Source organism: Ammospiza caudacuta, chromosome 6 (genome assembly GCF_027887145.1).
Source record: "Ammospiza caudacuta isolate bAmmCau1 chromosome 6, bAmmCau1.pri, whole genome shotgun sequence".
In the NCBI taxonomy this organism is placed as follows: domain Eukaryota; kingdom Metazoa; phylum Chordata; class Aves; order Passeriformes; family Passerellidae; genus Ammospiza; species Ammospiza caudacuta.
This window is the reverse complement of record NC_080598.1, coordinates 55096367-55112606: the sequence shown is the minus strand read 5'-3', so window position 1 is coordinate 55112606 and position 16240 is coordinate 55096367. Positions and strand designations below refer to the sequence as shown.

The 16240-nt window shown below is 40.3% G+C and overlaps 1 protein-coding gene across 1 annotated transcript in view; it reads right to left on the bottom strand.

Moving 5' to 3' along the window:
- Nucleotides 1–16240, bottom strand: part of DYNC1H1 (dynein cytoplasmic 1 heavy chain 1) — a 44409-nt gene that overhangs the window by 2129 nt on the left and 26040 nt on the right. The window contains exons 42-74 of the mRNA XM_058807364.1: nt 16000–16163; nt 15608–15737; nt 14700–14833; nt 14328–14442; nt 14045–14206; nt 13754–13968; nt 13463–13667; nt 13158–13331; nt 12938–13057; nt 12696–12816; nt 12258–12453; nt 11510–11627; nt 10336–10551; nt 9578–9790; nt 9261–9388; nt 8687–8840; nt 7797–7943; nt 7563–7713; nt 7123–7376; nt 6838–6972; nt 6649–6743; nt 6382–6556; nt 5486–5561; nt 4342–4502; nt 4011–4122; nt 3868–3928; nt 3398–3521; nt 2954–3067; nt 2499–2669; nt 2135–2352; nt 1839–1942; nt 1254–1465; nt 646–799 (exon numbers count right to left, since the gene is read on the bottom strand). Of these exons, the coding sequence (XP_058663347.1) occupies nt 646–799; nt 1254–1465; nt 1839–1942; nt 2135–2352; nt 2499–2669; nt 2954–3067; nt 3398–3521; nt 3868–3928; nt 4011–4122; nt 4342–4502; nt 5486–5561; nt 6382–6556; nt 6649–6743; nt 6838–6972; nt 7123–7376; nt 7563–7713; nt 7797–7943; nt 8687–8840; nt 9261–9388; nt 9578–9790; nt 10336–10551; nt 11510–11627; nt 12258–12453; nt 12696–12816; nt 12938–13057; nt 13158–13331; nt 13463–13667; nt 13754–13968; nt 14045–14206; nt 14328–14442; nt 14700–14833; nt 15608–15737; nt 16000–16163 (5029 nt within the window). The remainder of the gene's footprint in view (nt 1–645; nt 800–1253; nt 1466–1838; nt 1943–2134; nt 2353–2498; nt 2670–2953; nt 3068–3397; nt 3522–3867; nt 3929–4010; nt 4123–4341; nt 4503–5485; nt 5562–6381; nt 6557–6648; nt 6744–6837; nt 6973–7122; nt 7377–7562; nt 7714–7796; nt 7944–8686; nt 8841–9260; nt 9389–9577; nt 9791–10335; nt 10552–11509; nt 11628–12257; nt 12454–12695; nt 12817–12937; nt 13058–13157; nt 13332–13462; nt 13668–13753; nt 13969–14044; nt 14207–14327; nt 14443–14699; nt 14834–15607; nt 15738–15999; nt 16164–16240) is intronic.

Sequence of the window (16240 nt, the reverse complement as noted above, 5' to 3'; positions counted from 1 at the left end):
GCCTCTAGGTCTGCTTTGTATTTAAAATGCCACCCACTTACAGATACCCCTCAAGAGCAGCTGCAGTTACACACAGCTTTTTACTGCAAGACCTAATCTTCAGCTCTGCATGAATGTTTAAGTTCTTTAGAAAAAGCTGAAGAGGTTGAGTATCTGTGTTTCAGAAAATGCTTTTGTTCAAATCACCATGTATTACAACATACAGCATGACTGTGAAAATTCCACATATAGAATCTTTAAATAGAAATTCTGAGAGCTTGAATATTTTATAGGATCAATACTGCTTATATGGTGGTATAAATAGCTTTGTTCTGTCACAAGTCAGAAACTGGGAGAACATAGTAAGATTTCAGCCTAGAAATTAAGCTGCTAATATAAATTGTACAAAAAAGCCTAATATATAAAAGCTGGACTATTATTATTATCATCACCTAATTATTAGGCTATTATCAACCTCAGCTTGGAATCTCATATCAAGCCAATGGGAATTTAATGCTCAAATTTAAGTATTACTTGTGTCAAATGACAAAATCTATCCACATTTTTCTACCATTTTTGTTTTTTTTAAGCTGCTGACCACAGCAGCCTCTTACAGAGTGCAAGCAGCAAAGAGAGCCCTGGAGGTGCTGGTTAGAACTGCCATACCTTTCACCAGCTCATTTATCAGTGTACGCAAATAGTTGGTTTGTTTCTTTTTCCCTTCACACACTTGAACCACGTCTGCCAGGTCCTGGCGAACATCCTGGAGCAGCTTAGCTCCCATTTTCACCTCTCTCTCAAAGAACCGGAACAGAGGATCCTGATGGTCAAAACATTCAATGTAAGATGCAGATCAAAGGTCTTGCTGGAAAACTGCTATGAAAAACAACCCCCAAATTCTGAGTGGATGAAGAAGTAACACTCTGACTACAAGCACTGTGGTGCACAAAGTGATTACAGAAGTTGTTTGACAACCAACAATCTCCTCTCCCTTGGACAAGGAAGAAAGTAGAAGTCACAGTTGAACAATTAATGCAGACTGCCTGGCTAGACTGTTTGCCATTCCATTTCTTCAAATGCTACCCAAAAGCCACAAACCAGGTTTTAGGAGGATTTCAAGAAACCTAGCAGGTCATTACATGATTATGGCACTCGAAATCAGCATTGACACAGGTTCCATTGACCCCTCAGCAGTGTAGTTGGTAGTTCCAAATCCCAATGCACCTGAACTTGTGCTTTTTCTATGCCCCCATGAAATAAAACATAGTTCTTACTTTAATGTTTTCCACAGTCCGCTTCAGATGGTTTAGAGTTTGTGGGATAAGGTGAAGCCAGTTAGAGGCTGTGGTATGCAGTGTTCTCATCCAGGCTGGGCGTCCATCTGATGTAGAATCAGTTCTTGTCTTCTTCTCAGTTTCTGCATAAGCCAGATCATCCTCATCCTCCAGCATCTGCATCTTCAGCATTTTACTGATCATATCTATGCCTAAAACAGAAGATTTTCTGTTAGAGAAGCAGTGGCATCAAGGTTACAACCTAACCTATAGGTAAGAACCAGGACTCCATTATTCCTAGTCTAGACCTAAGACTCAGAACTGCCCAGCTGTAGGTGGCTCCACAAGCTTACAATAAAGCTTTCCAGAATCAAGACAAGAGCTTGCCATCTAGAAGACTAAATGGAACTGGCTTTTTTTGATTCACAGGCTCCTGGTCAGGTTTGGATTACTCAAAAACCAATTATGTTGAGGGAGAAGAAGTAAGCTATTGACTTTTTACCAAAACTTGTATTTCTCTTCTGCTTTTTAGTTAATATGGTGGCTTGGTACTCTATGGAAGACACTGCTAAGTTCTGGATTTACCTTGTGTGGTGAGAAGAACTTTCTCTGCATTATTTGGCAGGCCCAGCCATGATGGTGTTTGTGTATCTGGGAGCATCTCAACCCACTGGACAAACTCTTCACGCCTGCAATGCAGAGTTTTAATATCCATTAAAGGGTTTTCTCTGCTAGAATGCCAAGGTAATGCTTTGCCTGAGACAGATGTTCACACAGCACAGAAATACAGGTTCTGTGCTTGGTGTTTTTCACCTTTATGTGCAGTTTTTTAATTAAAAAAAAGTTTTACATAAGAGATCAGGATAAGAAAAAAATGATACCTGATTCCATCTGGCATCTGAATATCTTTGTGTCCATCAACCTTGCAAGCCAGTTTGAATTCACTGTCAAAACTTAGGGTGGTGAACAGACGTTCCAAGAACGTGTTTAACAGACGCTGATCAAATTCGTTATCGATACGCCCTCCATAGATAGACTGGGCCATCAGTGTCTTCAGTGCAGACCAGGGGATCTTATCAGGGGAAATGTTCTGGCGACCCTATAATTAGCAGGAAACAATTGTTGAATCGCCAACAGGTTTTTTGTGCCTACTCATTTAACTTCCTTAATTTTTCCAGAACAGACTGTTTCAGTGAAGATCCAAAGTAATTTGTCATCTGTGCCTAAGCACACAACACTACTTGCCTTTGCTGTATCATCCAGCCAGGTATCCACTGTGTCACAGGCAGACCTCAGGTCAGACTCTCCAAACTCGTACTTCTTGGACCAGCCCAAGGGAGCGTAGCGCAGGCGCTCTTGGATGATGGCATGGAACCAGGCAAGGAGGAAATACAAACGGGCACGCTCATTTGGAGACTAGAAGTGGGGAGAAAAAACCAACACAAAACCAAACAACTGTTACTCAAGTGAACTGACAAAACCAAAGCCTGCTAAAAGACTAGAAAGTATCAGATTTAATGCTAGATCACCACTGAAACTGAATACATTCTACCAACAGGAAAAGCAACTACTACTTTGCTTGGGTGAGGAGAGAAAAAACACTTCAAGTACATCTTAATATCTCAGGTTTTATCATCTAAGGTAAGATTTCAACAAACATGTTCTTCAATTAGTTTCATCAAGACAAACCACAGCCTCACCTTGCACATCCTAGAAACTGGAATGCTGCTGAAGGTCCTCAGCATGTTTGCCTTTACACCAGGAGGAGGCTCAAACACAAAGATCCGGCCAGCACGTAACAAATTCACTGGCACCTAGAGAAGATCAATAAGCTTAAATCCAGCTGCTTTAGCCTTCATTAAATTAAATCCCAGCAGAGTTTGCATTAGCTTCAAAACCTCATGGTGAGCACTAGAAGTACTGCCTTTCTTTTGGAGGTTAGGGGAATCAGCAAAAGGAACAGTATCAAGTTTACAGCTACAGTTCAGTCATCAGAAAGCAAGGATAATAACTGCCCTGACAGGTGTGTATTTTCCTTCTTCTTTACTGCAGAAGGCAGTCATGAGAGAACCTTCCCTGGGGAGCACTCTTACCTCTGCAAGCCAGTTACCCAGCAAGATAACCAAATTTTAAATCACTATTACCTTTGGATTAATCTCCATGGTAAGGAAGAGCCTGAAGCATGCATGGGGTTGCAGGGAATGCAGTTTCTTTTCTAGCTGCATGAGCCAGCCAGGAGCCAGGTGAACGTTCTTCAGCATTACCCATCTGTGAATTTTTGAAACAGAATAAGTGCTTTTTAGTGAACAGCTTATGGATCTTGCCTGTGATCATCACAAAGAGCAACAGAATGTATCAAAGCTACAGATTTCCCTCCCTCTTAAACTTGCCTTCTACATAGAACCAGTTACTATGTACTGTAAATGAGTTAATTTTCTTGTTTTACATGTACAACCTACTTCTCCTGAAAATATTTAAACTGATGTGCTTACTATTACAAACTTAAATTCAAAAGATAGGCCTACTCTTTTGTTTTACTCACAGTTTTATCTCTTTAACCAATAAACTTCCCCCTTTTACCTTTCCACCAGGCAGCATTCTAGCTAGAACTTACCTTCCAGATTTCACTGCTGTGTTTATTGCTTTATCTGCTTGGTTAAACCCTTCGGCAGAACCTGAAAGACAGAAGGGTTGCTAAATCTCTTACTGCTAACAATTTCATTAATGCTTAGATGTTGAAACAAGGTATGCTCTTACCAATAGCAATAGAAGTAATCTGTGTATTCTGCTCAGCTGCGAGGTCTTCAACATGACCACTGGCATCATAACCAGGCACTGAACACATCAGCACAGGGGTATTTGGTTTCACCTGTGCTCCAAGAAATTGAAAAGGATATGAATCACTAGATAAATATGAGAGTGCAGTAAGCTTAGTGTTTCTTCCCTCTGTACAACTAAAACTATTATGTTACTGTTCGTTTTCCTTTAAAAAAATAATCCACTCATATCAGGGAAGAGAAAGTGGAAGAAATGTTCATGTGGAATTCATGCAAGGTGGCCCTAAGCATTTCAAATCCAAGCAGTTTACCTCTGTATCCACGATGTGTGTCAGATCCAAAGGCTGCTCCATAATGGACATGAAAGACTCTCCAAGATTTGTGGAAACAAAGGTATGTGCCATGGCCAACAAACGATCTGGACGGAAGGCCTGGATCAGAAGCAAGCGATGGATGGCCTGTCCAATGGGAGCTGGAAACAGGAGACAGGATTAGATGCACCCTCCTCTCTTCAATTCTCCATTCAATCTCTCCCCATCTTGTTCTGAAGACTACATATTTAGAAAGTTAATTATCCTTTTGGAAGATCTGATGCAACTTTTTAATTAAATGCTTATATTCTGTTTTCAATTCGACGACTGAAAAAACAATTAGCAGCTTCAGCTGGTTTTCAAAATCTACAGGCTAAAATTATTGACATGAGTGATTTTAATTTCCAGGGACAACAGATCTTTTCACATCCTTTCACTCACAAAATGCTTGACTAGCATGGATAGGGTAGATAACCTAGAGCTGCTTCAGTTAATGCTCCAGCAGCTTCAATAAGCAGCTAGTAAAGAAGAGCTTAGACTCCTTCATTTATAAAGTGACAGGAATGAGCATGGAATGATCAAAGACAGCAACACTTGCTGAAGTTACCTTTTAGACAGGGGAGGAACTGAAGGGCAACAGTTACCCTCAAGTTCTCACTCTTGAAAAATTAGCACTGACAACTAATGTAGCAAGAGGTAACTTCATGCTTAGGTACAACTGCAGGTCTACTAGATCAGCCCTGTCCTCAGAAGATCTGTGTCTTGGAGCTTTTTACAGTATTGAGACATCTCCAGATTGGCAATGACTAAGGTTAATCCAAACTATTATGCAATCAATTATGTTTCATCCTCAGTGGAAGACCAGATCACAGGTTAAGGTGCAGCAACCAAGTGTAGTAACTACTGCTTACAACAGTTTGGTTTAAAAAAATCCAGTGAAAACAAACAAACCTCCCAAAAACCCCCAAAACAACCCAGAACCAAACCCACTAGACTTGAGGTTCTTATACAATCCCAACCTTATGATTTTCTCAACCATTATAGTCCAAAATTAAATTCTACTTTAGAATTGCTTTTAAAATCATAGTAACTACTTAGATCTGTACAGTAGGACTGATATGGACAACAGTGCACATTCACTTACTTGCAGGTTTTTCCTCAGTCCAGAGGTATGGTACAGTCTGCTCTGGGGAACTGCTGTCCAGCCAAATGCAGAATTGCTGTATTGAAAAAAAAATGCAAAAAACCTGAAGCTGACTTTCAAAATATCAGAAACATACAGCAAGTGTATGTAAAACTCCAATTACACTTTGCCTATTATCCTACCCTTAGATGTGCCAAATCCTTTCACTGATATGCCTCATTTCACTGATAGCCTCCAGCACACCTGATTCTACAGATCTCTATCAAGTCCCAGGCCAAGCTGTAAGTTATTTTACCCTAGGCTGAACAGTTTGAGAAAAATTAGATGAAGTAAGGAGAATTCAACTTCTAATATAAAAATTAGGCAAGGCAAACGAAACAGGTACTATTTAAGATATGGATGTATTTTATGACATACAGTTTCACAGTCAAGACAAAGATGTATTACTCTTTGAAGACTTCAGGAGAAAGTGCAGTGTTCAGCAGCTGAGTACTATCCAAATTGATTCCACTTAGGCATGTCCAAGAGCCCACCATAATGAAGTTATTTGTGGCTGAAGCTGTTCCCCTCTACTGCATAATTATCACACAATAGTGATGCAGCAAAATACATGCAGTGTCACTTTCTGCTACCATGGGAAGCAAAGCTGGTCAACCACAATGCCAGAGGCATGGTGAAAGTGTTTCTGAATGATGAACAGTGCTGGTCTTTACAAGTTTCACAGCCGGGTTATGAGGGAAGTAAAAACATTCATTTCTACAACTACAACTAGCTAATCTTTAGGACTTCCCTTTCCACAGCAGGAGAGTTTGCTTTTAAGCATGAAGCTTTTCAAGCAGACACCTGAAAAGCTTACCAATAGTGCAGTGGAGAGAGAGACCCCAGGCACCACTTACCTCATCAGCTTGAACTTTTGAAACAAGGTCCTTAAATGCAGGAAGGCAGCTCAGCCTCATCATTGCCTCTGTCTGCTCTACAGTCAAACCACTGATTTTGGGGAGAGATGCTGTGTTTAGTACAATCTCCTTCCCTCTCAAGAAGTGCTGGAATTCTGCATCGTATGTAGGCTCCCTAATGTTAAGGGAAAAGAAGACTTCAGCTAGATGCCTTCAAGACAGCCCTCCCTTTTTCAACTAAAGTGAAGCAAGGAAACAAACTTTTACCCAATGGTGCCTTTCAGTTTGATCCGGGCCAACAACATGGCAAATGTTATGTGGTCCTGGTGCAGCATGCCACGTGCCACTCGGTTGAAGGCCACCTAGGAACAAAACACAGTAGTAGTGTAAGAAGCTTTGAACTCTGACCCTTCAAAAATTATTAAAAAATTACATTTATTAATTAAAAAACGGAACCTGAAAGAGATCCTTTGTGATGATTGAGAGACGATGAGTATGGTCTGTAATTCCCTTCAGATTTGGATTCTCATACAAGACATTGTGATAGATGTCCAAGAAAAACTGGAGGGAGTATTGGTACAGGAAATGTATCTGAAAGAGAAGAGAGTTTATTTTTTCTCTCCACAATCTTGCTGTTTGATAACCAACAGAGTATGCCTAGCAAACTGCAATATTGGGCAATGCCTGTTTAGCTTTAACCAGTAAACACTCAAAGCTCCTGAGAGGAAGAACTCAACCTACCTGTTTCAGTGACTCCATGGTAAAGTAGATACTGCTGCAAGCTGTAGAAAGAGGCAAGTACTGCTGGGAAACAGTTTCTACTTCCTGCATGACAATATCAGTCTCTTCTACTTTTCTGGTGACCTCTGCTGCTTCCCTCTTCAGGTTCTCAAGTGTAGTAATGATGGTGTCATCATCCAGGATACGTCCCTTCACTTCATTAAGTGCCTGGAGTAGAGATTTTTCCAACTGACGTAGGCGCAGCTGAAATTCACCTTAATTAGAAGGAAAAAAAAGTCATACATACATATTGTACAGATATGTTAAAGAATTATGTGAAATGTGTGTACTTTGCCATTGGGCATCCTGAGAAAAAGAGTATGAAGATAAGAGCACTGCGTGGTCTTAGAGTAAACCCACCGTATTTTAGAAGAGGAGGAAGTTAATTTTGGCAAACATACCCTGAAGCTTGAGGAGGTCAGAGCGTTTTTCATCAACATCTGGTCTTTCAGCTTTCAGGACTTCATTCAGACACTGGCTCTGCAAGCTGCTGCGAGTTACGGTGAAGTTCACAAACGTAACACGAGAGCAGAGGTCTGGTGGGAATTCAACCTGTCACAGGAAACATGGAAAAGTTATCTCAGCTCTCTTCACATGCCATTTCTACAAACAGGACTGCTTTTGATTTTACTTACTGTTGGATCTCTGGTGGAAAGGAAGATAACGAAGGACGGTGACAAATCAATATCTTGGTCTCCCAGAGTAATCAGAACTCTGCCTCCAGTTCTTCGGACTTCACGATTCAGAACAGGATTCAGAACTGGATCATAGCTCTCCACATCCTAGAAAGACAGATGTTTAAAAGACTGTTGTTTGCAAATGTCTCAAGTTAAAATTCCCAATCCAACAGGTGCTCAAAATTCTGGTAAGCAAACAATTGGCAGTTCCAAACAATTGGTTTGGAATAGGGATCACATTCAGAAGGTATCTGCACTTTAGATGTGTAGTTGAGCTACACAGGTACAGAAGGGAAGTATTATTAGTGGCTGTAATTTTGTTAGCTCTACTGCAGGTAAGGCCTATTCTGAACAGCACAAGCAACAGTTACTGATCTTTTCCATTTCCATACTAGAAGTGAAAAACATACCAATTTCAAGTGAAAGACAATTATTCCTACAGCTGCCTATTTCTTCATATTACTGAAATTTCTCCCTGATATTCAGAGTAGATTTAATACTAGATAACTAACTATTAGTTGCCATTATCTATGACTAGAGAAAGCACATAAAAACAAAGGAAGAGATAGACAGGTTGTAAGTCATTTTACAGTATGGAAAGATCATTTCGAAAAAAAAGAATTTCATCTCGAAATGGTGGAAAAGGAAATACCTTCTTTTGATCTTGTAGCTCACTAATTCTTCTCAGGACTAGCACCACATGTATCACTAGTTTACTTGTTAAGTTGTAAATTGAAAATAAAGTTGCTTGCATTTTAGTAACATGCAAGAGAACAATTGAAAACTTTTCTAATACGTAGGACAGAATTCAAGAATTTAAATAGCTTCTACACAATCATGCCACTAACCTGAACAAGAAGTGGGTTACCAAATCTCAAGGCACTTTCCAAGTTCTTTCTGAAAGCATCATCCAAGAAGCTTGTGCGAGTTATCTTACGGTCTTTATATTCATTCATGATAAATTCTGTAGCTTGCCCAGAGGGATCGATGATCAACGGATACCTTAAGTTAATAATAAAACACTTTCATTAGTTAGGTTTTGACTGCAGACAGTGTCTAAGCAGTTTTATGAATTTACATTGCATTATTAGTCTCACCTCTAAAACCTTGTTTATTCCTTCACTAAACTGAGGCAGGTTCAATGATTCATTTCAGTTTTGAAAGATAAGTTTGTATTTGGGCAACAAAATAGCTCAAACATCAAAATAGTTCAAGCCAACTTATTTTAACAGCTAAGCAAAAAAGGCAAGCAAAGTTGAATGAGAGTTTTTATGTTTACACACGGTTGAGAAATTTTTAAGAACATAGAGCTTCACACCCCAGGGAAACTGTACTTTGCAGGAGCTACTGTGATTCAATAGGTGCAAACCCTGCCTGCTGTGAGAATGTTGCTTAAGAACTTCACATCTAAGAATGAAGTACCTGTTGAAGCGTTTGAGCATGATGGCATTCTCGGTGCACAGGTCATCTGCAGGCAGGGAGCTCGCCTGCCAGCGCAGCCGCTCATCGGCGTTGGAAAGGTACTCGGTCCTTGCGATGTCTGTGCGGAACTGCAGGAAGCAAACAAAGTTAATGTTTAACTTGAAATTCTCCAACCAGCTGGTGAAGACATTTTAAGCAAATGCCGCTCTACAAAGCTGCAACAACTTTCCAACAGCTCCATTCTTTATCTAGCAATCCTAAAGTTTAACTCCTGCAGTAAATCAATTCACGGTTAATTATCATGACTGTATCTTTACCTGGATATTTGCCTGCTGCAAATGGTGAGACCATGTAGTGAACAGATTCTGACGCATCTGCTGATCAAAGTAGCCAGCATAGGCAATAAAAGCTCCTGAAAGTAAACAGTCTCCTGCAATAGTGGACATCTGGTTTTTGAAAGTTTCACTTGTCTTCTCCCATCTTTCACGTTCAGCAGAAAGACTCTTCAGAAGAGCTGTGCTACGGTTTACCTAGAAATAAGTGTGAAGGTAGATTCTTCAGATGATGAAATGTTCTTATATTACAAGTCTCTCAGAACACTTAAATTCAGACTCAAGGCCCAAGTTAAATTTAAAAGCTCAGAATGAGATAAATTTGGGGCTCTTCAGTGCTAATTTATTACGTTGATTCTAACTGTTACCCTGAGGAACTTAGAAGTGCTAAGTACTAGCAGAGTAGTAACATACTAATGATGAGATCAAGTACATAGAGAAATCCATACTCCCCTCCTTCAAGTCCAGTTAAGACATTACAATCCCACTACATCCACGTCTGTTTTCAAAGGCTTTCTATATATTTAAAACCTTATGAGAACTGTCTTGTTAATCAAGCAGCAACATGAGTTGGTATTTCTCTAACTCCAGACAGGTTTCTTGAAAAGCCTCATAACACCCAGAGATGAAACAGCTCAAATGCCCTGCACAGGGGAAGCAACCACTCTCAAATTCAAAGAATGATTCAATTTCAGACTGTTAAAGATCAAAGAATGAAAAATTATTGGTATATGAAGTCTTACTTTTGCTTCAACAGCAGCCAAGTCTGCCTTAATAGCTTGAGCCTCCGAAATCAGAACTGCATATTCTTCTTTGTAACGGGCAATACTGGCCTCAAGGTCACGAATCATCTGCTCCACTTCATTTGCTTTCTGCTGGTTGTCTTTGGCATCATCCTCCAGCTTCTGCAGCTCATTGCGTAGAGGTTCCACTCTCTTCAACATGTCAGCATAGTTCAGCTGCAAATGGAAAATAGAACCTTTACACTTTCTAAAATGACAGGTTAACAGGAACCACAGCATTCAGGTATATACTATCAACTGCATCTTTTCAAATTTGTGTACTTCTGACCTGTGTAAGAATTAGTAACTACTTAAGAGAAGCTTAGTACTGTTTATCAGTCCCTAGGACTCTAGTTTAAACTAAGCACAGAAACATAAGTAATTGCTTTTTGCAAGATCCTTGTACTGCTCTGTAGATTTACACAAAGTCATTCAAAAGGTTCAGACGCCATTGAGAAGTGCACAGCATTGTTTTACATAAATATTCAATGGGGTGTCCATGCCAGTACTGTGCTAATCTGCCCTTCTCAGCAAGCAGTGAAATGAATAAAGCTAAGCCACAGAACAATTAGGACAGGGCCTGTTGGCAAGATTCAAGCTAAATAGAGTCTCTCCAGATCAAGGCCATTCCAAGCAGGCACAGTTTTAATGAGCCAAGAAATTTGCTCTATTGGAACACCAACAGGCAAGTAAAACCATTCTTGGGTACCTCACTCTGGGGGCAAGATTCCCAAAGCCTATTCCTTTAGGAAACGTAAAAGTCTGCCTTGAGTGTGTCCTACTCTGAGGCAAGACAAATGCAGTCTCATTACGAGGACTGCATTGCATTTTCCACTGGACAACTGCCTTGTCCTGCAGAATGATATCACATATAGAAAGTATCCACCAGTGCTCACTGTAAACCTAAAGTTTTTCAGTGCAGAGGCTCTATCACAACTGGCCAATAGTTCTCTGGCATGGCACTATATATATATATTCCATTAGCATTCATCTAAACCATCTACCCCATTTCTTTGAAGCAAAATAGCTTGTAATACTCAGCTGAATAAAGGCAAATTCAGAGCCTTTAGACATTGCCATGTGCCTTCTGGCTCACTCTTTTCACCTTGCCTTTGCTTCCTCAAGCTGACTTTACCTGTGCAATTGCCCATTTCACCATAGGTCCACAGGCCAGTGATGCTCTGTTTACAATTTCATAGTTGTAACTTGGATTTGACAGGTAGTTTTTCTTCATCTTCTCCCGGATGGCATCACTGCAAGGGAAAAATTTATACACACAGCATGAGTACACTATGTCAGCATACAGGTGCTCAGTATCCCTTTGTCTAGCCTGCCTTCCACAGCTGCCAAGAAACATTTCCCGTCACTTTTGCTGAGTAGTAGCTGGAATGTTCAACATGTTGTTTCAGAAATTACAGCTTAAAGGCGATAAAAAAATTTTATCAATACTTTGAGATTAGTCATTCACAAACTGCTCAACTCTGGAGCTGGAAGGGAATTTAGATGTCTCTAGTCTGACCTTCTGCTCACAGTTAGAGCCGGCTAGGAAGCTGACCTCCTAAGCTGAATAAAGCCATCAGCAGCCTGGTCTGCTACTGCTGCAAAACCACTTTCAACTGACTGTGGCTTTGGACACCAACACACTGCTTTGCAATCATGCCATTAAGTCACACAACAAGCAGCTGCTTTGCCCCAGTTTTCATGATACACCTTAGCTTCAGCAGTCTATTTCCTGTACCACCTGCATGTTCACCATGTGCAATAAGCTGGTGTCAAAAGAAGTCAAGTGCTACCAAAGCAATTACACAGAGCAAAGTCCAGTTAAGACCCCCTGTTCTTTGTAAATGGTTTGTTCACATAAATATCTCACAGTTGCACCTCACCTGATTTCCTCAGCAGAGAAGTTAACAATGGTTGGAATGAAGTTCTCCCTCATGATGATGGAACGTATTTGTTTCCAGTCAGTGGTGCTTTCACCTAAGAGCAGGCAGATGGACTCCAGGGCCAGCTTCACTGCTGCAGGGGGATTGGCCATGGAACGCACCTCTACCAGGTGCTGCTTCTTTATTGACTTCACAGCTAACCAGTGCCACAGAGATGAACAGTTGATTGGGAAGAAAACAAACAGTTAGCAAAGCCCAGCAGAATACCCTGGATTTCTAAAAATGCTTCAAGATTCTAAAAATGAGTATGATGTTATTAGAGAAGCAGATGCCTACAGTTTTTTTGGACAGGATCAACCCAGATCACAAGAAAACACATTCCCATAGACCAGTTTTAGATCCAAGACCACAGTACGATCTCTTGGGGTGCTAACATACCATTCTGAGCTTCAATGACAGCAGGCTCCACCTTGTCAAGATCTTCTTTCACGCTCATCTGCTTGTCTGCAATAACTTCCTGCTGCTTGTGCAGCTGTTCCTGAATCTCCTGGCTCATAACCTGTAAGGAAATTTCACAAAAATACTGCTTTTTAGCTGAACTTCTTCCAGTACTTGGACTGTAGGCTCTGTTTTGTAAATAAAATAGTTCCTATGTACAGAGATTTAACAAAAATTTTTACCTTTTTCTTCTCAGCTTCCTGCTGGTCCTTCACCATCTTTTTCAACTTGTCATTGGCTGCAGCATTTTTCACTTCCAGCTCCTGACTCTTTATTCTTAGGTCACGCCGCAATTCCTCCACCTAAGATTGATTGCAAAATAGAAAAGAGAATTCATATTGACCATTGAGATCTATTTACTCACTTCAGCTTTACAGAGGGGAAAGTTTTAAGAATACATACCTGATCAACTGTTTCCTTGATTTTTCTGAGACCAACATTCAGATGCATTTGCTGTTCCTCCAGTTCACTTCGTTTCTCATTGAACAAGTTGGCATAATGGTTGATGAAGTCCAGGTAGTGGCGTGGTGTGATTGCCATGGTTCTGCCTCCTCGTTTCGCCAGCCGAGCGTTAGCCTTGGGGGAACAAAGTGTTCTAGAGTATGCACTGGTTTAAAATTTATCTGCATGCCAAGGATCATAGTTTTTAGGAATCTGGTGAATGATGGCCTAGAGGTAAGTGTAAGTTAAGCAGTGTAATAACATACCTGATGAAGAGTCTGATGAACAAACACACAGCTATTAACAATGGCTTCCCTGTGCGATGGTGGTTGTGGCAGCTTATCATACACAACTGGCATGTAATCAGGCACAATGTAATTTGGTTTCTCAAGATCCATTTTGCTTGTGAACTCTTTGCCAACTTGGTACAGTGCTTCAGTTGACCAGTCTCCAAACCAGTTCAAGACACATCTGAAATACAAAGGATTTTTGAAGACTTCCCCAAAAGCAGTGTTTTAATGGTACCTGTAAAATATATTGGAATATGCAGCAATTACCTGTTGAAGAGAGCAGGAGAGGTAGCTGCCCTGTCCTTCAGGCCCTCAGAAGATGGATTCATAGTGAACACTACATGGAGATTGCGAATAACTTGGCTGGTGAACCATTTGTAGAGTTCCTCATGTGAATCTAACATTAAACCTTCTTTCTGTGCTCCTTCTTTACACTGAGTCATGAGGGTAGCATATTCATCTCCTTCAAAGAGACCAGGAACCTAATTCAAAGGGTAAGTTTTGTTGTAGCTTATGGTTGCAAAAAGGTGCAAAAATATTTATTTAAAATCTTCTTACCTCTCCATTGGCTAGGAGAGTGTTCATTCTCTCCAGGAATCCAGAATCCAAGACATTTGACTCATCCATAATAAAAGCTATTTTTTCATTTTTGCAGCCAGAGCGTCTCAATACTGTCCTGAGGTCTTCATCAAAATCTTCACCTGTGTATTTTCTGTGAACCTGGTAAGAGTTTACATGGGTCATCAACATTTTGGTTTAGCTTTTAATGGGATTTTAGGGGTCAATATGTAAGTGGGAGTTTTGATTTACAAGATTTTAGAAGTAAACTTAGCACACCAACCTTGATTTGGTAGACACTCAAACCGTTCATCCAGGCAACAAATCTTGACAGGGTTGTTTTCCCTGCTCCACTGACTCCAATTAGCAGCAAGTGACCCTGTGGCTGACGGAAGATTCTGAAAAAGAACAAAACCAAGTGTGATTGATAAATGTTAGCAACTTACTGAAGCATTTCCTAGAACATCTAAGCTACAAGTTAGTACCAAAACCGACACACCATTCTAGTCAGGATCCCACTATCTAGAGGCTGGCAGTATATTTTTTATAGACATCAATGAGACCATGCTCCATTCCTACTCTGTTCTGAGGCTATTCTGGTTTGGAGTAACTCTATGTACTGCTTATATGAGCAGCAATGGAAGTCTGAACTTACCGGTCAATTCTTAACACATGATCCAAGACTTCATTGAACAGGACAAGTGGGACATCAAGTTCTTCTTCATAAAAGACTTTAAGCCTAGCTTTCACATAGTCTCTCAATTCTTCTTGATCCACTGGAATATAATCCTACAAGAACCAATACAGTCAATACAGTATGGAAGTTAAGACTAAGGGAATTTGCTTAGGGGTAAATTTATGAGTACACCAAAGCAGAACTACTAGAATACTTGAAGTAATAATCCTCTACAAAAGCTTAAGAACATAGTACTCATTTAACTTGCACAGGAACATGTCCACTGCCTGGAGTGCTACAGGTATCAGCATGGGGTTTAAACACTGGAACTACTGAACCTACCACAGACTGAGCCTGTGCTGCCAGTTACCAAAGAGACTGGGAAGTAGCACTAAAGACTAAATCCCTTCCCAAGTTTATTTTAAACAGCCTTTCCTAGTCACTTACTTGTATCACTACCTACCTAAAAGCTAGGTAGACTTTTACCTAAACTCACCAGGATTTGAACAGGTTACCCAGACGATTAATTTCAGATTATAAGAAACAGGTCACCAGAAAATGTGTAATATCAGAATTGCTCAAGGGTCACTGCCTAATCCAAGATATTCCATAAGGAATAACTGTCACCTGGTAGTGTCACAATATTCTGCAGAAATATTATTTAATACTGCCTTTACATTTCATGGTGGCTCTTACCATAGCATCCCTGGCATAAAAGCTATGAAATTTGTGGCAGAGTTCACTTCAGATAATCACAGTAAAAACTTCTTGGAAATTAATTCAACAGCATGATGGGCACCAACTATCACTTTAATAAGAGTTGCATCACTCAATTGCATCTAACCTATTTAATTTCAGGGTTTATTTTTTCTTAAACTTTGACTTGCCTTTGACAGCCAGTTGCTATACAAGATAGGTCTGCTCATAGCCTTTTCTTTGTCAATGTTGGGGAAGTGTTTCAGAGCAACCATGTCAATGTTCTCATCAGTCCAGCGTCTCTCCTCATCTTCCACAAGTCTGGATAAAGAATTAAGTCAGTGAGTACAGTCCTCTGCAATGGGAGGACATAATCACACCACATGGCAGCACTATGGCTGAAGTATATTTTTGCTTTGTGCAGATATGACTCCTAAGAGAGTCAAGCTGCAGTGAAATGAAATATTCTCACTGGTATTCCAGCTTTTATATAAAACACACTTTAGGCTGATGTTCTAATGAAAGCTGGCAAGGAGTAGGCAACTTTTTATGGTTTTGTTTCCCCAGCTCATGAATTTTTTACCTGTCCTGGAAGAGACGTAAGGCTTCGTGGGCCCAAATCCTGATGAGGCCTTCAACTGGTAAGGTTTCCAGTGGTCTTAATGCCTCAAATATACCTCTCACCCACCGAGTCATTTCACGAGGTGAGTAGATGTAGTGTGGCTGTGTGTCCTGAGTGAATCTCTCCTAAAAGTTTAAATTTAATTAGTTACTTTATCTCAAAGTTGCAACATATTTTTTACAGGACTTTGCATTACAAGACA